This window comes from Neovison vison, chromosome 8 (assembly GCF_020171115.1).
Source record: "Neovison vison isolate M4711 chromosome 8, ASM_NN_V1, whole genome shotgun sequence".
Lineage (NCBI taxonomy): Eukaryota > Metazoa > Chordata > Mammalia > Carnivora > Mustelidae > Neogale > Neogale vison.
In genome coordinates, this window is record NC_058098.1 from 9,723,404 (window position 1) to 9,746,478 (window position 23,075).

At 48.4% G+C, this 23,075-nt stretch overlaps 1 protein-coding gene across 2 annotated transcripts; it reads left to right on the forward strand.

The window, feature by feature from the left end:
- The first annotated feature begins 2,956 nt into the window (after positions 1-2,956).
- Positions 2,957-21,707, forward strand: SALL4 (spalt like transcription factor 4). 2 transcript variants are annotated; one of them, XM_044262819.1, is made up of 4 exons: positions 2,957-3,326; positions 13,902-14,921; positions 17,359-17,639; positions 21,040-21,707. In XM_044262819.1, the coding sequence occupies exons 1-4, from the start codon at positions 3,197-3,199 to the stop codon at positions 21,457-21,459; spliced, it is 1,851 nt and encodes a 616-aa protein (XP_044118754.1). In that variant the 5' UTR covers positions 2,957-3,196; the 3' UTR covers positions 21,460-21,707. The 2 variants fall into 2 exon arrangements, with proteins under 2 accessions (XP_044118754.1, XP_044118752.1); XM_044262817.1 differs by having other exon boundaries at positions 13,902-16,241; positions 21,040-21,706.
- Positions 21,708-23,075: the final 1,368 nt, after the last annotated feature.

Below are 23,075 nucleotides of genomic sequence, written 5' to 3' on the forward strand. Positions count from 1 at the left end.
TCAGGCAGAGAAATCGGAACCGGAGACTGGAAATTTAGTAGGGAAGAGCCAGGGGACGCTGAGGTGGGGGTTTTTGCAGAAATGGGCAGAAGCTCTGAGAGCCCTAGGGACCTATGCCCTTTAACTGGAAAGTTACGGAGTTCATACGTTGAGCGTGAATTTGAGAGTACCTACAAGGTGCCAACAGGAGCTCCGACCTTGTTTTGCCATCATGAAAAAGGAATAAAAAAAGGATTTTAATGAGGATGAAGTAGGATCTCAGGTATCTTCATTGACAGTAAAGCCTCAGTTTTCATAGACCACTGGCCTGAAAGATAGAACAAGACATGAATTTCCCAACAATTTCTGCCTGGGACAAAGAGTGAGAATGATTGCATTATATAAACCTAGCCACCTAACAGAGAAGGTATTAAAAAGCTAAATATTATCTTTTACTTTGATCTTTTTTTCCTTTTCTTTCTGGTCCCACACGGGTCGTTTGATTGTTCAAAGTATATTAAATAATTTTTAGAAATGCCTTTGATTTAGGGGCGCCTGGGTGGCTCAGTAGGTTCAGCCTCTGCCTTTGGCTCAGGTCATGATCTCAGGGTCCTGGAATCGAGCCCCGCATCGTCCAGATTTTTGCTCCAAGGGGAGCCTGCCTCCCCCTCTCTCTCTCTGCCGGCCTCTCTGCCTACTTGTGATCTCTCTCGCTGTGTCAAATAAATAAATAAAATCTTTTTAAAAAAAATGCCTTTGATTTAGAGACTTGTGGGTAGTTCTCTCTTCTCCATTCACCAGCTCTAGGGTCTTTGCTCCTGGCTGCGGGCTTGGAGGTAGGTTCCAAACGTGTACGACAGCCTTCTTTTATTGATACGATGTTCATGGAAGGTTTCACTTCTCCTTGATTTTACCTGTAGAATTTACTTCTACAGAGCCTCGATTTTCCAGGAAAGGCTTAATTTAGCCTATGTTTTCTTTTACCCCCATTTTTTCTTTTTCTTATTTTCTTGTCTATATTCAGCTTCAGCGGCATGACAGGTGTGGGGATATTATAAAAATTTTGGAGCCAGGTTTAGGGATCCACCACCAGCTCAGCCACTTCGTAATTAAGTCACTTGACCTCTCTGAGCCTCAGTTTCCCTGGGAAGAGAAAACAAGAGAGTGTGCATTTAACAAGTCTGCTGCACCTAAGAAGGGCTCAAACAATAATTATCATCATCATCACTTGGAGATGCAAGTGGCAGTTTTCCGACCTGGTCCTAAGCAGGAATTATGAAACTATCAACTAAAATAAATAAATGTAAGAAACGATATCTTTGATGAGGTTCTCCTTAATCCACTAAGATGCCTTGAGCTGTACATTCATTTAGGTCTGTCAATTACATCTCCTGCCTCGCCATGTTAACCAGAAAAGGTGTTGGGAATATAAGTAAATTAGTCAGGAGGCAGGTGTTAATTGGTTTTTTTACTCAGTATGAGAATTCTAAACAGCTTCCATATATTGTTAAATCCAATCCTTAACCTTCCCAAATTTGGCCATTGACCGCAAATCTTTTTTGCTTTAGGGGACTTACATAAAACAATGCAAAACATTTTCAAGCAGAGACTCAAAACTGGAGGTTAACCTTCTTTCAGTAAGCTTTTATTGACGGCCATGAATATCAAGAAGATTATCAAGCTGATTTATTTTCTGCCTTGGGATGTCCAAACACCCAGGTGAATGTATTTATGAGCCCAGCATTCTATTTTGCTTGCATTTCTGATGAGCCTACAAGAAACTCTTACAAGCTGGGAACCTGATGTATAACTAATCGAGAAAATGCAAGGCACAAATGTGGATGGTTTACAGTTCTCTTACGATGAAGTAAATGCCAAATAAAGAGGCAGGCCCAGAGGCGTCACGGAAACACCAATCAGAGACTTAGAAGCCTGAAAATTTCATCATTTATTCAACATTTATTGAGCATTTACATTTTCAAGGCAGTTAGTGGAATTAAGTATAGAGATTTACTGCATCGATCTACATATGCATGTAATATTACACACACACAATTTTAGAAAATGCCAGGTATCCCCGTGTCAGGGTGATGCAATCACTTTGAACTCTCCCTTTTCCATAATGAAGTCTGTATTGCACAAAATTCCAATAATGATTAGTTTAGTGACACCCAGTCACCCTGACACCACTCTGCTATTCCATGGGAGATACAAAAAAGCATTGTCTCAGCAATAAAATGGGATGTTATCAGACATTTATGGCTTGTGGGGGAAAAAATGCAATTGCTTGCTGTTTTGATATTATCTCTGGCTATACTGGCCTTTAATCTGCTTTTTCTGTATTTAGTATCCAGTCATTTTAGAGTAAAAATAAGCCCCCAAACCAAAAACCAAAGTCGCATGGTCACAACAAACCAATCCTTGTGAATATGAACCCTGGGGCTATTATTTAGCATTTAAAGGAAATAAACCATGGTGAGAGGATAATCTGAAATTTCGGAAATTCCAAGGCCACTTTAAGAGGTGAGATGGATTGGGAAGGTTGAATAAACCACCATTTTCACTCTTCTTCGGGCATCTCGAAATTCCGTTTAAACATTTCAGTCAAAAATAAGATGGAAGGAGACATGTATCCCATCTCAGTTTTTTGTTTGTAGGTTTTTGGGTAGATGTAAAAATTCGGAACCAAACTACTCCCCAGAAAACTACCTCCCCACCCCGGCTTGCGCGGATATCAACCTTACAAAAGTAATTTTTGAAGCACACGACCAAATGCGCTCGTCCCAAAACTTAGACGGACGCTCCTAGTTTTTAGTAAGCACACAATTATTTTTATTCTTCTCTCCACGGACTCCGATAGCTCGAGCGAGGATGGGTGCCCTCCGATTTCGTGCAGGATCCAGCCAATCTGAGCCCGGATGCTAATTAGTTGCGCTCCCCCGATGAACACGCCTTTGTCGCATGTAGGGCCGGACTACAAAGCCCAGAATGCCTCGCCCCTCCCTGATCAATGAGGGCTTATTTAAATGATCTCTGAGGTCTTGGACCCAGGCCAATCAGCTGTCAGGGCTCATGATAAATCGCAATGCATTATTGATAATAATAATTACTGGGACATGCGCGTTCCGGCCGAAGGGGGGTAAATTTCCTAACTCCAGGAATTTGTGGCGGAGTGGGCAAATAACCGCGGCTCTCCAGGCGGCCCGATGCTCGCACCATGTCGAGGCGCAAGCAGGCGAAACCCCAGCACATCAACTCCGAGGAGGACCAGGGCGAGCAGCAGCCGCAGCAGCCGGCCCCGGAGTTTGCAGATGCGGCCCCAGCGGCGCCGGCGGCGGGGGAGCCGGGTGAGTGGGGCTGGGGGCGCGCGCCGGGGGCGGGCAGTTTTCCGGACGTTCGCTGGACCCTCGAAGGCGCGAGCTTCGGGGAGCTAGCGGCTTTCAGCGCAGATTCTGGAATCAAGATTTGGGGTCTCAGTTCTAGGGAAGGCACGCTCGTCGTCCCCCCCCCCGCCCTTGTTAATTCTACACTTTACCTCTTCCCTCTCTTGTGTAAGTTTCACCCCCAGGTCTCGCTCCTCTTGTTGTAAGATTGACCCCCCCCCGTGTCCCTCATTCCTGAAAGGTTACCTACTCGTCCCTTGCCCCCTCTCTTAATTGGTTCCACTCCCCTCGCTAGTTACCTCCCCCCCACTTGTAACTTAGGTTCCCCTCCTCCCTCCCTGGCGCCGCTTTTAAAAGAAAGACCCCGGGGGTCCCCACCTTTTCCTTCACCCCTTGGGAGCTCTTTTAGGAGGCTGAAGGGGCGCGCCCCTGGAAGACCCCCCTCGGGGGGGGGAGGGCGATCTGTTGCACGCGCCCCTCCCGGGCCAAGCGGGGGGAGGGGGCACGACCTCTCCCCATCTCCGGGAGCTGGGGTGCGGGCCACCCGCTGAGGTGATTGGAGGACCCGAAGAGGTGTGGGAGAAGGGCACAGTATTTCCCTTTTAAAAAAATTTCCTTAGGGCTTTGGCTTTTTCTCCTCGGTCTTTGCTGCCTGCCGATCTTCGCCCTAACCTTTCGGGGCCTGACCTCCAGCCATCTTTGATTTCCGACTTCCTAAAAATAACCGCGGCCAGCCGGAGGGGTGCAGGCCCCCAGGGGCCGGGGGCGCGGGCGCGTGGCAGCTCCTCTGGGGTGCACCAGCCTGGAATTTTGCGGGGCTTTCCTGCGGCGCCCGGCTTTCCAGAAGCGCGCCCCGGGGGCCAGGGGGAAGAGTTCGGGCCAGGGCTGGGCGGTCGCGGCCAGGGCGAGCTCCCGGGGCTGACCCGCCCCACGCTTCCGCGGCGAGCGTCTCCGGGGTCGGGAGGCGTTCGGGACCCCAACCCCGCCTGGAGCTGCCGGGCAAACTCCCCTCCTCCGGGTTACTTAACCGAGGGGGTTGTAGGAGCGAGTCGATTTCCCTCTATCTCCCCTCCGTCCTGGCCCGCCAAATTGTCGCCTGATAAGTTTTTAGCTACGCGTGGGGGGAGGGGGCGTTGTTAACCTCGTCTTGGGCCTTGTGGATCGTTTCCCCTCTTCTCCCCGCCTGCTTTCTAATTTCTCAGCCGCTGATGGGGGTGTGCACTGCTGTCCCAGACACTCCAAGCCGTAACTCTGGTAGGAAGGCTGCGCTCCTTTTTTGCTACCTCCCCCTTTTTGGGGGTAGGGAATACATTATGTTGCCCAAATTTGTAATAGGTTAATGTAAACCCCTGCGACCCCACCCCCACCCCCCGCAAATAACATTTTTTTTCCAGGGCAAATTAAAGAGATCGTCTTGACGAGGGGCGGCTGTGCGTTTTCGGGGCGTCTGATGGTCAGGGCTGCCGGTACCCGAGGTCCCAGGAGGATGGACTCTCTTTGTGCCTCGGGTTGGGGGGGGTGGGGGGGGGTTGAGCATGGAGAGGCTTCGTCGGTCGCCTGGCCCACCTGGAACAAAAGGGTTAACCCTCCGCCCGCCCGCTTCCTCCCGAGAGGAGGGGCGACCTCCGGGCTCTGACCCCTCCCCTGGTTCGCTCTGACCTCCCCATTCTCGTACCCCCTTGGTTTTTGGTGGGCGCACGCAAGTGGTGTTTTTGGTGGTGTTCGGCACCTTTGCGGGGAGCTTGTTACACGGCGGCTTCTTAAATTACGCTGGTTGGAGTGTACAGTCAGTTACCCCGGGCAGGGCTTAGGATCTCGGGCATGACTGCGCCCCCTCCACGATTTGGGCGGCGGGGGTGAGGGGTGGTTGGTTCGCTATTGATCGCTGGGGTTGGAGCGGACCGCCGAGTTGCGCGCGGGCGCCCCCTGGAGGCCCAGCCTGGAGCCGCACGCTTTGCTGAGAGGCGGGTCCCCTCACAGGTACCGGCTCACACCTGAAGGGTGGGACGGGCTGGGGGGGCCGGGGATGGAGAGCGCCGGGCTGGGCCGCAGGACGGGCGCCCTTGGGGACTCAGACCAGTTCCTTGCCGGAGCCCTAGCTGTACCTGCTATTCTTTGCTAAGTCCTCGAATGTTTTTGCAGAATCTTCCGTTGCCACAATGGGACAGAAGGTAGTTTCCTCAAGCAGTACGTTTTAACGGCTGCATTTTGCATTTGAGCAGCCTGTTACGTGTGTACCTATCTGTATATTATATCTATGTAGCTATAGGGAGAGAAAACATGGATCTATATAGGTAAATATGTATACACTGATAGATATGTAGATATGTATAATATTTTTACTAAGATTGGGCCAGTCCTATTTTTGCAAAACCAATTTGAGATCCTCTTGGAAAGAATGCAGTTCTCGGGGCGCCTAGGTGGCTCAGTAGGTTAAAGCCTCTGCCTTCAGCTCAGGTCATGATCCCAGGATCCTGGGATGGAGCCCCACATCAGGCTCTCTGCTCAGCGGGGAGCCCGCCCCCCCCTTTCCTACTTGTGATCTCTCTCTGTGTCAGATAAATAAATAAAAATCTTTTTAAAAAATGTAGTTCTTGAGGAAAATGGAGTTTGGAGATCAAAACATCTGCAGGTGGGCAGTGGACTCACGCTACATACAGGAAAATTAGCATTTTCTCAAAAGAGTTTCGAATGCCCTTTGTGCTAAACTGGATTACAACCATCAACGATTAAGATGCCCAAGTTTCAAACAGCTGCCTAGCCCCAGTTTCTAAACCGAAATGACCTCCTCTGGCTGTAATGATTTTGAGAAGAGGGCCCTTGGAAGTTGCTATTTTAATTGTGGGAGAGAGGGAAATCTCCCTGATAGTGGCTTGAACGTTGCAGGCCGACCCTCTGTGTTCCCATCTTAGTTTCTGATAGAGAAAGGGGCTCCCGCTTGCCCGTAGCCCCTTTTGTTCCGTTAAAAATAAATTGCACAAGTCCCTACGTGGTCATTTCAGCCTCCCCTGGCTTCCTCATGGTCGGGGGGTGGGGGCAGTTGGGGAGCCATCTTGGGAGGCAGGAGAAGGAGTTAGGACTTCCTCTTTTTGAATAAAGTTAGTGTTCTGGTAAGGTTTTAGAGATGACCGTTCCTGTCTGGTTGTATGACTTTCAGCTGTGCAATCTGGAGACCTCGATTTCTCTGAGCTTTTGAATTTTTCTTTTATACAGTGGGGGTGAAGAGCCCTGTTCAGATCATTTCAACCGCAGGAGACCCACTGTGTGCTGGGAATGTGATTTGTAATCAATTTTGTTCAGCATAACAGTGTTTCAGTTTTATTTCTTCCATCGAGATTGTCCAGAAGTGCCCATTGAGATGATTCTGTGGTTTTTAACTGTAGCCTACTGAGTGCCAGTGACTGGGGACCTCTCGTACATGATCTTTAATTCTCATTTGCACTCATTTTAGAGTAAACAGTAGCCCCGGGTTGAAATGGCTTGCTCGTGGTTGGTTTCAGCCTTTTGCTCCGAATCCTTGTAGCTGTTTATCATGATCTGACTCTGGTTGGTTTTGAGATGGGATTTTCCATCAGTTCCTTTGATGAAGGAGTCCTGATGAGTGTTTAGTCAGTGGAGTTTGACGATCTCTCCTCCCTTTTAATGTTTGAGATGTGCCTTTTCGGACTTAGATTAAGGGGTCTTTGGGGAGGAGACTTGGAAATTAAAAAAAAAAAAAAACAGTGTTTGCATGTCATGCTCTGGGCCTTAGTGCCCTGGAAAAGTCATGGGAAAGAGTTCAAAAAGTTCCCCCTTTATCAACCCTTTACCTGTTGTACTTTTGATTTTTTTAAAAGAAAGCATCTATACCATTTTAAAAGGGTAGATGCAGACAAGCAATGCAATGCTAGTTACTCCCGCCTTCCCCCCCCCTTTTTTTTTCAAATGAACTTCTTGACCGTTGGTCTTTTGTTTAGGGGAGAGGGTGCTCTGTGGAAAGGGACAACACAAACCCCTGCCTGCATGGAGTTTACAGGTTTGCTTAAAAGAACAACTCCCAATTCTTCTGGAAAATAGGACCTATCTCTTAATGTGTAAATAGCAGAACCCAGACACATTAACAGCTGTTACAGCCTCCTTTGATTCTTTTACTGTTTCTCCTTCTTAGCACAGTCTCTGAATTTTGATCCAACACTGTTCTGAAACAAGTTTTTAGCTTTTCATTAAGTAGAACTTAAGTATAGCTTTAATCTGCTATCTGTGAATCAAGTTAAAGCCTTGTTAGTGTTTCTCGGTTTCTGAGTTGAGACTTAAAATTAAACTGGTAAATGGGCACTTTCTTTCAGCCAGTTCAAAGGACATCTCTTTTCCTTTTGTTTTTTTGGTAAGCAATTATCCTGTGGGTGGGGGAGGGTAGAAGATACTGTATACTTTAGGTAAATCTACTCATTGTGGTTCTTTTTAATATAGAAATGGGGGAGAGGAAAAGAAGCTTGAGGCAGAATGCTTTTCTCAAGCTTATACTGGTTTTATTTTTTAAGCATTTTGGAGTTTGCAGAGTTTGATTGGCTTCTGGTAGATGAGCTTTTCTTCTATACAATAGTAAGAGTATTTTCTATCCATTTGGCAGTGATTGAATCTAAGACCCCTGCTGGGTTTACTGCATTCTTCCAACTTATTGGATAACTAGATGCTGAGAGATAACATTCCTAAAATTCGGAGTGGGGGTGGGGTGGAAAGATGGAAGTACGAGTTGCCGGTAATCTCTCTGAACTTTGCCTTTTTCCCTTTTGGGAAGGGGTAACTTAAGCTTAGCAGGCAATTGTCCATAACCCACTCCTCTTACTCCCCGGCAAATAGGGCTTCGGTGTTTGCTCGTGGTGGTCTGGATGGAGAAGGTCCGTTTTACTGCACATGGGTTCAGAGCTGCTCTGTTTTAAGACTCAAGTGGGATGTTGCTGGCATTGTATCCAGCCCACAGAAGAGGCCAGCCTGTGTATACAGGGACGGCAAGCTGGTATTCAGGTTGTAAATCACTCTTGGAAACTGTTAGATCCTTCTAGTGCCGGGGGGGGGGGGGGGGGGGGTGGGGGGGGGTGGGTGTGTTAACCATTTTTGTGCCATAGCTTCCTTCTCCTATTTCAGTGCAAAGAGTAAAATACACAAACACCAAGGAAATAGATTGCACTGAAATACAGTTATCAAAACCAAAAAACATTTGTGATAGAATAATGTGCTTCTTTATTAAAAAGATGAGAACAGCTGTTAGGTAACCCAGAATTTCCAGTAAGGCAGCAGCATTAACATCATAGGAAAAGATTGGCTTTCTGTGGGTGACAAGTCGCAGCTTCTGCAAGTACCACTGTGGTGTCTCTCCTACATTTGTCATTGAAAGTCAGATACTAAATTTTAGTTGAGATTAGTGAAAATAAAGATCTCATTTTTGTTTCTTACCCAATTTCATGGACTTCAGTTTAAAAATGCTGGTTTAGAAACGGCTTTCTCAATGAAGGAATATTGTCCCCAAGGGGGTGAACTTTTTTTTTTTTTTTAAGATTTTATTTATTTGACAGAGAGATCACAAGTAGGCAGAGAGGCAGGCAGAGAGGGAAGCAGGCTCCCCGCTAGGCAGAGAGCCCGACGTGGGGCTCAGATCCCAAGTCCCCCCTTTTCAAAATTTTTTGGGGGTGTGTGTGAACATTTTCTTGAGGGGATGGGGACAGAAAACTTGATGTACAGTGGATTTTGGCCTTCCTGAAGGACCATACTGCACATACAGATATACAATATATTTGTGGTATTAAAAAGTTTCATGGCGAGGGAGGAGAAGTAGTAGTAAAGAAAGCTCTAAAAGCCTCTGTAGAAGGATGAAATTTTAAAAAAAAAAAAAAAGTGAGAAACTGCTCTAGAAGAAGCAATGATAAATGAGGCCCCTAAGTTTAGCGCCCTTCTTGATGGTACTTAAGAATACAATCCCTGGTCGTCTTTTCCTGGTGAGCAGTTTCTTACCTTGAGCCACTTAATTCTGTCTGAGCCTCAGTTTGCACATCTGCAAATTGGGCCTGAGGACACTTGTCTAATGATGTGGCTGCAGAGATGAATGGGTTAAGGGAGCATGTGTTTTGCTGGAGGGTGGGGTGGTTCCCCTTACAGACCTGGATGGTATTCTTGCATGTGGCTTTACTGGAGATTTCCAGAAGTTAACAATGGTTGAGTCTAGGGGTTGAAACATGCTAATGAAAAAGAAACCATAGTACAAAGGTTGACCCTTGTAAAATGTTCTCTCCCCCCTCAGTCCCCAGGCCCACACTCCCAAGAGGTAGTACGCAGCCCTAGTTTCTCTTACTATAGACCGAGGATTTTCCACGTGCATATTTGTGTCTTTATCCACAAAGGCAGTGGAACCGCAGATCTACACCCTGTTCTCTTCCTCCTCTTGAAATAAATCTGGGGTGGTTGCCCTCTAGAATACCCCAAGTAAGAGATCTGCTTTATTTTTTTGTAGGCTACAGATGAATCCCTTTTTCTCTGTGCCCTGACTTCATTTAACCGGAGCCTTCCTGCTTGGCCACAGAGTGTACCTGTTTTTGTTTTTGCTGTTTGTTAATAAGAGAAATGTATCCTTATTTCATAAAGCGAATTCCTAACAAGGGTCAGAGGAGAAATGCGGGGGAACCAACATGATGTTGCTGAGTGCTGCGGAAGGAACTGTATCTTTCTCTTTTCTGTGCACCTCCCGGCAGTGTATTTCCCTGCCAAGGGAAACTTGTTAAAAGTTGTCCTTTTTAAAGTTCTTGACACATAATTGCCAGAATTGCTTTTCCAGAAAGAGTGCTACATAACACTGCCTCTAACACCTCACTCCCGGTCCTGGGAAAGTATGGGGATAAGTACTGACTGTATTCTGGGAATTGACAAATATTTTTAACTTGACTTGAAATATGGCTGGGATTGGGAATTTAACCTGTCGAACACCCAGGAGGGTAGCAGGGATGTGTTTTGTACTAGTGCTTTTTTTTTTTTTTTTAAAGATTTTATTTATTTGTTTATTTGATGGGGACATAGTCAGAGACACAAGCAGGGGGAGTGGGAGAGGGAGAAGCAGGCTTCCTGCTAAGCAGGTGGCCAGGTGCAGGGCTTGATCCTGGGATGCTAGGATCATGATCTGAGCTGAAGGCGGACACTTAACGATGGAGCCACCCAGGTGCCCTTGTGTACTAACTTTTCAAGTGACTTCCAGGAGTTCTAGAAAGATTGTAGTAGCATGTGTCCTCGTCCCTTTCCCCTTCCTTGCCAACCTGACCCCTCAGGCTTTTCTGTCCTTCCTGGGGTGTCTTTGAGAGGAAAGATAGTTGCAGTCTCAACAGAAGAAACATGATGGTAGGAAGTGTAGGAAGGAGGGAAGGTGTGGGTGCTGCATGTCTGGGTTTTAATATTGGCCCTGCCCTTTATCACGTGTATTACTTTGGGCAAACTGATGTCCTCTGTGCCTCGGTTCCCCCTCTGAAATACAACGGCCCCTACCTCAGAGTTGTTAGAACCTGTGAGTTGTTTAGAATTATGCCTGGCAACATAGTAAGTGCTCAGAAGTTAGCTATGACTAATTTTTAATTGTGTTGCCTTGAGCAAGGCACGGTCCTTCAGTTTGTTTCTCGTTTGTCAGTGGGGCAGGTAATTTTAATAGATTGGGTGAGTATAGTAGGGGGCACCTAGAGGTGTCCCCGGTCCGACCTGCAGACAGAACATCATGGTCATCATTTCACCACCGGTCGGATCCCTAGCTGCCCTGTGGTGTGCCCAGTAGGAGGTGGGATGTGTTGGTGAATGAGTTAGGCATTCAGTGATGGTGGTTAGAAAAGTTTTGTTCCCCAGTTTCCCAGCTAACCATGGGAGCCACTAGAGAGATAAAATGGTGTAGAGAATAATGTTCACTGAACTCCACAGTATCTGCACCTTTCTTGCCAGATTCCATCCAGGATGGCATCGGGCACATTAGTAAGAATTTTACACATTTGTTAAAAACTTCACTGAACCCAGGCATACCTGCCGCATGAGGTTGTCACAGTTATGCTTGCTTTGGGCAGATCCTGAAGGGTAAGGCTTCCATATCCAGCTTGTTCACAGGCAAGTGCTGGGTCAGCCCTAACCTATGTTCCCTACACCGGCTGTTGGCTCTTCATCCCTGGCCCACCGCCAACCCACACACCCCTTAACAAAACTTCGTAGCGCCAGGTCTGAAATTCATAAAGAATGGGCTTATGTAAATTTTAAAGAATTACTTTTTGAAAGTCGGAAATCTGTAGATCTTCTCAAGAGAAACACACTTTCCTGGGACACCTGCGTGGCTGTCAGGTAAGCGTCTGACTTCAGCTCGGTCATGATCCCAGAGTCCTGGGATGAATCCCGCATCGACTCCTTCCTCAGCAGGGAGCCTGCCTCTTGCCCTGCTTGTGCTTACAACTCTCTCTTTCTCGCAAATAAATAAAATCTTAAAAAAAAAAAAAAAAAAAGGAAATAAACTTCTTTCAAGATCACCTCCACCCCCATACTGTGCGGGACTCCTCAGTCAAACCCCCATGGTTTTAGGGGCTGTAATCACCCAAGAAGGAGTTGAGAGGCAAAATATATTAGTTTGCTTTAAAAAGTAATAATTTATTTAAACGTGAGATGTATCCTTCTCGGCCTCTCTTCCATCCATTTGTACATTTCAGACATGTTGTATTTTAAACAAAAGTGGTCACATTTATGTATTTTTCTGCAGCCTGTTTTCTTTCACCTAACTTCGTCTCCATGTGAGAGCATCCAGAAGTTAACGCCATTTCTGCTGTATGGCTGAATACAGAACATTTAACATTTCTGTTTAAAAACAAACAAACAAACCAAAACTGTTCTTACAGGGATCTTTGTATACATGTGCAATTATCTGTTGGTTTAGATCCTGACTCTGAGGTATATCTCTGGTTTCTCCGTGGGGGAGTGTACCTACAATTGGATAGCCAGGAAATGAGAACAGTAAAGTAGGTTGGGGGACTTCTCACCTGACTTCCTGTTTTTAGGACCCAGATGTCCAGATAAAAGCCACAGTCTCAAGATGGGCATTTTAATATGCAGGCTTCCATTAACCCTGAAGGGAATAGGACCCAGTTATAAAAGAAACCCGGAGACCAATCCTTTTTACAAATGTAACTGCCCAGAACAGGAAAGTGTTTGATTTTGTATATTTCATTTCAGATACATTATAGGAATAGAAGTTGCAAGTAGAAGTTGCAGCGAAACCCATCATTCCCATCCCTTTCCATTCTCAGGCTTCTCTTTTTACATAATGGCTTATTAATATAGTGTCCAGACCAATAAGGCATTTCTCTAGTTTTTCATGATGTGTAAGATCATCAAAATTTTTTTTTCTCTATGGTCACAGCCTTCTTTGAACATGAAATCTTCCGTCAGTGTCTCATGAAAATGTTCCTAGGATGGGGTGCCTGGGTGGCTCAGTCATGAAGCCTCTGCCCTCGGCTTATGTCATGATCACAGCTGGGATAGAGCCCTGCATTGGGCTCCCTGCTCAGCGGGGAGTCTGCCTCTCTGTCTAGCTCCCTTGTGCTTGGTTTCCCTCTTCCGCTACCTCTCTCTGTCATAAATAAGTAAAAATCTTTTTTAGTGTCTGGGTTTTTTTTTGTTGTTGTTGTTGTTTTAGTAAAAATCTTTTTTAAAAAAGAAAATACTCCTTGGAATATCCGCTTGGCCTTCCTGTGTAAATGGACCAGCGTGCTGTTCTCTGTATTTTCAGTGTTGGCACCTTGGAACTGGGAAGGTGCACTCATAATGCAGTTCCCTTTCAGCAGCCCTGGCGTGGGGATGAGCAGCTGTATTTGAACATTCCCAGTGTCACTTATATTCACTGCGTGAGACCCACTGGCCTTTGCAAGCTCGCTCTGAGTGGGGTGCAGAGCTCTAAGGGGATTATTTTAATAAAGAGAAGTTGTATGAATTTCCCAAGGTTTCCATAAACTATTGCTGCAAATTGGATTGCATAATTCAGGTGAATGGTTCTGGAGGCCGGATACCTGAAATTGAGGTATCGGTGAGGGTGGCTTCCTTCAGGAGACAGGGGAAAAGGGTTTCAAGCCTCCTTTCTATCTCCTGTTGGCTTCTGGCAGTTCTGGCTTAGAGCGACCGTAATTCCTTCCTAGGGCCTTATTTGTTCCATCTCTCATTCCCTGTCTCTTCAAGAACATCAAGCAATGGGTTAGGGACTCTCCCAGTTAGAGTTGTAAAGATCCTGTTCCCAGTAAGTTCACATGCACAGGTGCTGGGTATAAGGACTTGGACATACTTGGCGGCCCAGGGGGTGGGGTGGGGGGGGTAGAGGGGGGTGGGCACAGTTAACCCACTACACAAGTGGTTAGTTGGTTCCGACCTCTGGAGGCCTAGTTCCCTTTTACAGTCTTCAGCCTGTTTGGACACAGGAAGATGTCTGTATGGTGAGTTGTGGTTCTTTGCTAGAAAGAGCCCCCGTGCCCCTTCTTAGGCACCATTCTTAGCTTGTGCTCTCTTACCCAGGTGCTCCCATGAACCCCCCCGGGAGTGGCAGTGAAGGCAGCAGGGATGGCCTGACCTCGAAGCGGACCCGTCGGGAGGAGACTCACATCTGCGAGAAATGCTGCGCGGAGTTCTTCAGCTTCTCCGAGTTCTTCGAACACAAGAAAAATTGCACTAAGAACCCCCCGGTCCTCATCATGAACGACAGCGAGGGGCCGGTCCCTCCCGACGACTTCTCCGGGGCTGGGCTGAGTCCGGGCAGCAAGGAGGGGCCCAGGGAGGACAGCGGCGGCGGCGGCGGCGGCTCGGGGGAGGCGAAGGAGAAGCTGGGCGCGGAGCCTGTCGTGTACCTGAAGACCGAGACCGCCCTGCCGGCCGCATCCCAGGACATAAGCTACGTACCCAAAGGCAAAGTGGCCAACACGAACGTCACTCTGCAGGCGCTGCGGGGCACCAAGGTGGCCGTGAACCAGCGGAGCGCGGACGCGCCGCCCGCCCCCCTGCCCGGCGCCAGCAGCATCCCGTGGGTCCTGGAGCAGATCCTGTGCCTCCAGCAGCAGCAGCTGCAGCAGATCCAGCTCACGGAGCAGATCCGCGTGCAGGTGAACATGTGGGCGTCGCACGCCCTGCACGCGGGGGCCGCGGGGGCCGACGCCCTCAAGACCTTGGGCAGCCACATGTCCCAGCAGGTGTCGGCGGCCGTGGCGCTGCTCAGCCAGAAAGCCGGAAGCCAGGGCCTGTCCCTGGACGCCTTGAAGCCAGCCAAGCTACCTCACGCAAACGTCCCTTCCGCCGGCGCCGGCTCCGCGTCCCCCGGGCTGGCGCCCTTCGCCCTGAAGCCGGACGGGACGCGGGTGCTGCCGGGCGTCATGTCGCGCCTCCCCGGCGCTTTGCTACCTCAGGCCCCAGGCTCTGTGCTCTTCCAGAGCCCTTTCTCCACGGTGGCCTTAGACCCGTCCAAGAAAGGGAAGGGGAAGCCACCGAACGTGTCCCCCGTGGAGGTCAAACCCAAAGACGAGGCCGTCCTCTGCAAGCACAAGTGTAAGTACTGTAGCAAGGTTTTTGGGACTGATAGCTCCTTGCAGATCCACCTCCGCTCCCATACCGGAGAGAGACCCTTCGTGTGCTCGGTCTGTGGCCACCGGTTCACCACCAAGGGCAACCTCAAGGTGCACTTTCATCGACATCCCCAGGTGAAGGCGAACCCCCAGCTCTTTGCTGAGTTCCACGACAAAATGGCGGTGGGCAATGGCCTTCCCTATGCACTCTCTGTACCTGTCCCCGTAGAGGAGGCGAGTCTCTCTTTAGACAGCAAACCTGTCCTTGTAACAGGGACCCCCAACCTAGGGCTACCTCAGAATCTCTCATCAGGGACTAACCCCAAGGACCTCATGGGCGGCCCCCTGCCCCACGACCTGCAGCCCGGGCCTTCTCCAGACAGTGAGGATGGATCCCTGCTCCCTGGGGTGGGGCCACACCACAGTTCCCCGAGGGTTGGTGGCTTCCAAGGGAGCGGGACACCCGAGCCGGGGTCCGAGACCCTGAAATTGCAGCAGCTGGTGGAGAACATCGACAAGGCCACCACCGACCCCAACGAGTGTCTCATCTGCCACCGGGTCTTGAGCTGCCAGAGCTCCCTCAAGATGCATTACCGCACGCACACCGGGGAGAGGCCGTTCCAGTGTAAGATCTGCGGTCGGGCCTTCTCCACCAAGGGCAACCTGAAGACGCACCTCGGGGTCCACCGAACCAGCGCGTCCGTGAAGACGCAGCACTCGTGCCCCATCTGCCAGAAGAAGTTCACCAACGCGGTCCTGCTGCAGCAGCACATCCGGATGCACATGGGCGGCCAGATTCCCAACACGCCCCTGCCCGAGAGCCCCTGTGACTTCACGGGGCCCGAGCCCATGATGGTCAGTGAAAACGGCGGCGCGGGGGCTGTCTGTCAGGACGACGTTCTCGAAAGCATCGATGTGGATGAGGTCGGCCCCCAGGATGCCCCCGGGAGCTCCTTGAAGGTCCCCGTCCCTCTTCCCAGCGTCCACTCGGCGTCCCCCCCGCGCGGGTTTGCCGCGACGGCTTCCCTCGATGCCCCGGGGAAGGTGGGTCCTGCTCCTCTCGTCCTGCAGCGGCAGAGCAGCAGAGAGAACGGCTCGGTGGAGAGTGATGGCCTGACCAACGACTCGTCGTCCTCCGTGATGGGAGACCAGGAGTACCAGAGCCGAAGTCCAGATGTCCTGGAGATGGCGTCCTTCCAGGCGCTGTCCCCAGCCAATAGCCAGGCAGAAAGCCTCAAGTCCAGATCTCCTGATGCTGGTGGCAAGGCAGACGGCTCCGAGAACAGCCGCACTGAGATGGAAGGTGATAGAGCTTTGGATTTAACTTAGGTCCATTTTGGGCACAAGGTCATCCAAAAGGAACCTAGGTTGAACTTGGCAAATGGACAGTGTGGCGTGTGCAGAGCAGCTCTTCTGTAGGGCAGTTAGCCTCTCTGTGCTTCTGGGTGGAGGGGATTAGTAGCTGCCTCTGTCCGAGCACTGACATCCTTCTGTTTATGGTGGTTAATGCAGTTTGGGTATGGACAGCACACTTGCCAGTTTTTAACTTTTGTGGTTGAGCCCCAGGGAGACATTGGGTAATCTTACGGAAATGATCCAGTAGAAGAATGTGTTTGAGAAAGTAAGCGCTGCTTTTTGGCCACTGAGATAAGCCATAGTTCCTTGATTCTGAGGTCCTGCTCCCCATTGCAAGGTTCAAAGATTAATAACATGGGCGGGGGGTGAGGAGGAGAATCTGACCCATTTTAAAATGCACATACAAAACGGGTGGGGTACCTGTTAATGTTGTTAATGGTGAAATGGGGGAACAGCTGCTGATAGAATGAAATAAACCTGGTGTCTGGGCATGCCTTTTTTTTTTGCTTGGCGGGGGCGGTGGGGGAGTTGGGGCGGTATGGTGGGGAGGCGGGTAGCAAAGAAAAGTTGATTGAGCTATAGCAAAGTGGTAGCACAAAGCTCCCAAGGTAGGAGGGGATCTGAGAAGGTTGCCCTCCGGGCATAAAAGATAACTTTTTCTTAAAAAATAGTTTTTAGGTATGTATTTTTAAGTAAACTCGACACCCCACACCCAACATAGGTTTGGAACCCACAACCCGGAGATCAACAAGAGTCACAGTCCTCTACCCTCTGAGCCAGCCAGGCTCGCCTTAAAGATAACTTTTTATGCAGGAACTTGAATTTTAGGTGTTTGTGTGTGGCCTGTACCCTAACGCCAGCATGGTGACTTCCCCCAAGTACTTGAGCTGTTACTCCCTGGGCAGGTCGATGTGCCAGAGAGAAAGGCTGCGTCCGAGGTACACTGTTCGCAGAAGCGGTTTCCAGGCTCTCGGTGGGCAGCTGTCATCAGAGCTCTTTTGTGGTTTGAGAAGGCGTGAATATGGGATGATAAAAGTCTGGGGTTTCTTTTCTCTGGATACTAGGTCGTAGCAGTCTGCCATCGACATTTATCCGAGCCCAGCCAACCTATGTCAAAGTTGAAGTCCCTGGCGCCTTTGGTGGACCCACGACCATGTCCCCAAGCATGACGCCTTTGTTAGCGGCCCAGCCACGCCGACAGGCCAAGCAGCACGGCTGCACACGCTGTGGGAAGAACTTCTCCTCGGCGAGCGCCCTGCAGATCCACGAGCGGACTCACACGGGGGAGAAGCCTTTCGTGTGTAACATATGTGGGCGAGCGTTTACCACCAAAGGCAACCTGAAGGTGCGTGTCTCGGGGGGGCGGGGGATGTTGAGCAGCAAGTCTTCATTGGTGTTCATCCATCTGTGGCGGATTCTTCCGTTGAGAACAGTGGGATGGGGCGCCTGAGTGGCTCAGTGGGTTAAAGCCTCAGCCTTGGGCTCAGGTCATGATCCTGGGGTGCTGGGATCAAGCCCTGCATCGGGCTCTCTGCTCAGCGGGGTGTTGCTTCCCCCCTCTCAGTCTGCCGCTCTGCCTTCTTGTGCTCTGTCAGATAAATGAATAAAATCTTTTTAATTAAAGGTTTTATTTACTTATTTGACAGACAGAGATCTCAAGTAGGCAGAGAGAGGGGAAGGGATGTAGGCTCCCTGCTGAGCGGAGAGCCCGATGTGGGGCTTGATCCCAGGACCCCAGGATCATGACCTGAGCTGAAGGCAGAGGCTTTAACACTGAGCCACCCAGGCACCCCAGATAAAAACAAAAACAAAAACAGTGGGATACCATGTAGTCAGATCTCATAGCTGGCTCTCAAAATAGGCATCGGAAAGTACGTTTTCTCACATCACGATGCTGCTCAAAGTGGGATATTTTGTGCCATCTGTCTGAAATTGGTCACCCCCCCCATCTTAGCGGCACATGACATAGTAATGCATTTTGCAGAGGATGCTTTTTGAGGAACGGGACATGAAGTCTTTGGATGTTTCTGTCTCAGTATAACATAGTAGTTACACGTAGGGTGGTTTTTCCCTGATGCTGGGGCAGACCGTGACCTCTCTCTACAATCATACAGTACCTGGGCGAGATCAGCCTGGAGACCGAGGATACGTGGTGCATAGTGTAATGTGGTGTTGATAAGTCATTTATCGTGTATGCGTACAGACTCGAAGATGACCCTGTGTGTTGGTTTCTGTTTTTCCTGGTCTGCTGGGTTGAAGTAAGGAGCCGTGAATGAAGTGTATCCGATAGCAAGTCTCCAGGTTATCAGTTGTGTTAAAACCCTGTGGCTGGGTCCTTTCAGAGAATGGCCTATGACCATCCTTAGATTCCACCCAGAATTGATTGGGGAGATGGCAAGGAGACTCCCCCACGTACGGACTAAAAGTGGCATGTATAAGAACAAAGGATGGGAACTGGGGACCTGGGTTTTTTCTCCTGGCCCCACCTGGTGGTTTGGGTGAGATGTTCTCGGCTTTCTTCTTCATTTCTCTCCCATGGGTAGACAGTTGACTTGAATTCATTGTGGCTCAGGGGTTAAAACTAAGTCTTTTTTTTTTTTTTAAGATTTTATTTGTCAGGGAGAGAGAGAGTGAGCAAGCGTGCACAGGAAGGGAGAGCAGCAGGTAGAGGGGAGGGAGGACCAAACTTGCGGCTGAGCAGGGAGCCTGATGAAGGATTGGATCCCAGGCCCCGGGACCATGACCTGAGCTGAAGGCAGATGTTTAACTGACTGAGCCACCCAGGCGTCCCAAAACTTCAAGGCTTAATACATAGCCTTAAAGAGCTGTAAGATTATATATCATTTAATTTAAAAAAATACACATACTACAAAAACAAGCTGTGTTTTAATTTTGTCCTTGGTAAAAATGTCAAGGAAGGAGCAGTAATACCAACTTCAGAAATCCAAGGCTTCAGTTAATTCCCAGGACCCGGGATCTGCCCAGGGAAGGTCTGGAGCTCCTTTTGCTGCACAAATGGCTTTGGGCAGATAATGGCTCCTTGTACGCAGGCATGGGGATAATGGTAGTGACAATTTTCAGAGTTGCCGTGGAGATTTTTTTTTTTTTAATTTTTTTTAAAAAGATTTTATTTATTTATTTGAGAGAGGGACAGTGAGAGAGCATGAGTGAGAAGGTCAGAGAGAAGCAGACTCCCCGTGGAGCTGGGAGCCCGACGTGGGACTTGATCCCGGGACCGCGGGATCATGACCTGAGCCGAAGGCAGTCGTCCAACCAACTGAGCCACCCAGGCGTCCCTGTCCTGGAGATTAAATGAGTTCTATCGTAATGTGTTTCCAGTTAGGCGTGGAACGTCTTAACAGCATAGAGCGCTGAAGAGCAGGTTATTTCTGAGCCCACTGGCAAGATAGCTACTAACTTCTGAGGGTGTTGGTGCGTTGAAATGAGGTGACCTGGGGCACCTGGAAGGCTCACTGGTTAAGCATCTGCCTTCAGCTCTGGTCATGATCCCAGGATTCTGGGATCAAGCCCCGCATTGGGCTCCCTGCTTGGCAGGAAGCCTGGTTCTCCCTCTCCCACTCCCCCTGCTTGTGCTGTGTATCTCTGTGTCAAATAAATAAATAAATAAAATCTTAAAATAAAGAAAAAAAGAAAAGAGGTGACCGAGAAACTAGTGCCCACCGCATTTTTTTTTTGAAAGGGTTTTAGAAACTCAAAAGCCAGACAAGACCCGTATTTAGAAAGGGGGCCGAGTGGAAGGAGGTGGTAAGATTTCTGTCATCAGGAGGTCTGCCAGCCCAGAATGACCAGCATTCATTCCAACGGTGGCTTTCCTGTCAGCTGCCCCAGCGGCGCTTGCTTCTCTCTGATGACGATCGTTGATGATGATCATTGATGAAGCACGTGTTTGTAGAACAGTCCACGAGGGCAGCATCTGTTCTGTTCAAAAGTTAGTTTTCAGGGCGCCTGGGTGGCTCAGTGGGTTAAGCCGCTGCCTTCGGCTCAGGTCATGATCTCAGGGTCCTGGGATCGAGGCCCGCATCGGGCTCTCTGCTCAGCAGGGAGCCTGCTTCCTCCTCTCTCTCTGCCTGCCTCTCTGCCTGCTTGTGATCTCGCTCTGTCAAATAAATAAATAAAATCTTTAAAAAAAAAAAAAAAAAGTTAGTTTTCAGCTCGGGTTTTTACACAGGCTGCATGGAGACCTCATGTGCAGTGAGAATTCGTCCTTACACACTTTGTCCAGTATTTCCCAATGGCACGGTTTTTGCAAAAAAGCTAATGTGAATAAATAACATAACCAGGATATTGACATGGAAGCAATGTCCTGGTCTTACGGATTTTCCCATTTTATTTGTACTCCATGTGTGCCTGTGTGTCAAGTTCTGTGCAGTGTTACTACCTGTGCAGGCTCGTTCTTCACAGATTTTAATTGTAGCACTTGAGAAGGCTTAGTACACAGTAAGGGTCCCTGTAGTTGTTTATGGGGACAGAATGGGAGCAAATGTCCCCCGCTTTGGTTGTCTTGACTTGCCTCCAGGCAGGAATGTGGGCCCATTGTTGCTAGATCTTGATTTTCATGCCCCCTTCCAACACCCCCAACACCCCCCCAGCACCCCCCCGACACCAGAGAACAGATAACTGAATTTTGAAAATGTTCCAGCCCATCCACAGACGGATGAGCTTGCCAATATGCACGCTATCAAATCTCTGTTTTGGCGGAAACTTTTCTGTTGCTCTTCCCATAGGTCCATTACATGACACACGGGGCCAACAACAGCTCGGCACGCCGTGGGAGGAAGCTGGCCATCGAGAACACCATGGCTCTGTTAGGAACTGATGGGAAGAGAGTCCCTGAGATGTTTCCCAAAGAAATCCTGGCGCCTTCGGTGAACGTGGACCCCGTCGTGTGGAACCAGTACACCACCATGCTCAATGGAGGTCTGGCCATGAAGACCAATGAAATCTCTGTGATCCAGAGCGGAGGGATTCCTACCCTTCCGGTTTCCCTAGGGGCCAGCTCCATTGTGAACAACACCACGATCTCCAAGATAGATGGCTCCCAGTCAGCCATCAGTGCTGAAGTGGAAAAGCCAGGTGCTGCTGATGGCGTCCCCAAACACCAGTTCCCTCACTTCCTTGAAGAAAATAAGATCGCAGTCAGCTAAGCTCTAGGAGAGGAACGCTGATTGAAGGAGAAACGCAGGCAGAATGACCTCTGGAACTGTACTTTTTTCTCCCTTTTTTCAAAGAACCCATCTCCTCCTGTTTGTTTCTTACTGATGTGCAAATAATGTTTACAGTTGTGATCACAACCTCAGGCAAGTCCTACAATCAGATGTCAGTATGCTGCTTTGCAAAAAAAGAAAAAAGAAAAAAAAGAAAAAAAAAGAAAAAAATCGAAAAAAAAAATTTGAAAAAGAAAAAAAATGAAAAAAAAAAAAACCCCCAAAAGAAAATACATACTGAAACAAATACAGACTAGAATTTCTTTAATTTTGGAAAGAAGCGGGTCTTGCAAAGTAGCTCTGTTACTTGGCGACAAACTGTATACATAAAAATCTTTGTACAACCGAGAGTAACTGTTTCCAAAGACTCCCTATTTCAAGTTGGAACTGAACTACAGTGGAAAAGACAACTGTTAGACTAATTCCGGGGGGGTTACTAGATACTTCCTGGTGACTGTATGCGGGTACATGGACGTGATCTGGCATCTCTGTTTAGGGACCTGTGTTTGACCACCAAGCCTCCTTCGCCTATCCTTCCTTTTTTTCCTGAATGTACTTTTTTTTTTTTTTTTTTTTTAAACTAAGGTTGCAGAATTACAAAATTCCTTCAACCTTGGAACCTTAAATGGGATGCCCTCAAATGGACTGCGTTTAGTCCGAAGGGAGTCGATGTGTGTTGCTGCTTATTTAAATACAGTTGAGTTAGAGCCCCAAGAGTGCCAATAGACTGCCTTGCTTTCCAGATGCCTCCTTCCTGAGCCACCAGGAGAGGTGGGCAGCTGAGCAGGGACCCTCAGGTGACTTCATTTGGTTTGCCAGTGCCTACTCGATTGAAGAACTTGGGTTTTCGTTCTAGAAGAAAGTCACAGAAGGGCATGTTCCTCATAGGTTCTCATACTAATTTGTACAAAAATGTCCTTGGTGCATCGTAATGCCAAGTTACTATGAAGATTGTTGAGTGTTGCATGAAGGCTACGAAGTTGGAACAGGCAAGTCATGGGTGTGAAAGCTTTAATTTATCTACCTCATTTATTTTTTTATTTTTGTAGCCATAGTGTCTATTTTCCTATTTTCTGACCGCTGAAGTGTTCTCATGCCCTGTCTTAAACCTTGAGTTGATTAATGTGGTGAGAGCCGCTGGACATTTAAGATATTTTCTTGATTCTTTGGTTTTTTGTTTTTTGTTTTTGTTTTTGTTTTTTAACTCCCTCCCCTTTTTGTATATGGAATGATGAAACGTGCTCTCATGGTTCAAAAAGGAAGGAGAAAGACCATAATGTCTGAGTGGAGAAATCTCCTGCTTTGTGGGGAAGTAGATCAAGACCGTTACCAAAAGTTTGTCTGTGTTATTGCACCTGACTTTTAGGATCCAAAAATTTTTTTTTGCCACGTTGTGCCTTTCCTTCTGGAATTGTACGTTGAACACAATGCTAGTAACCTGTTTACACTGTGAAGTGGATATTGTTACAGAGAACACGCCAGAGCCTTTCTTACTGTTAAGTAATGCCCTTGTGAATGTATAATCTTTGGAGAAACCCTGTAGTTTTACCTGCTGA

Bases quoted from the DNA above. Each gene is read 5' to 3' on its own strand.
- SALL4 (XM_044262817.1), top strand. From the start codon at position 3,197: ATGTCGAGGCGCAAGCAGGCGAAACCCCAGCACATCAACTCCGAGGAG. The intron at 3,327-13,901 runs GTGAGTGGGGCT...TCTCTTACCCAG, and splicing joins GCCGGCGGCGGGGGAGCCGG to GTGCTCCCATGAACCCCCCC. The intron at 16,242-17,358 runs GTGATAGAGCTT...TCTGGATACTAG, and splicing joins CAGCCGCACTGAGATGGAAG to GTCGTAGCAGTCTGCCATCG.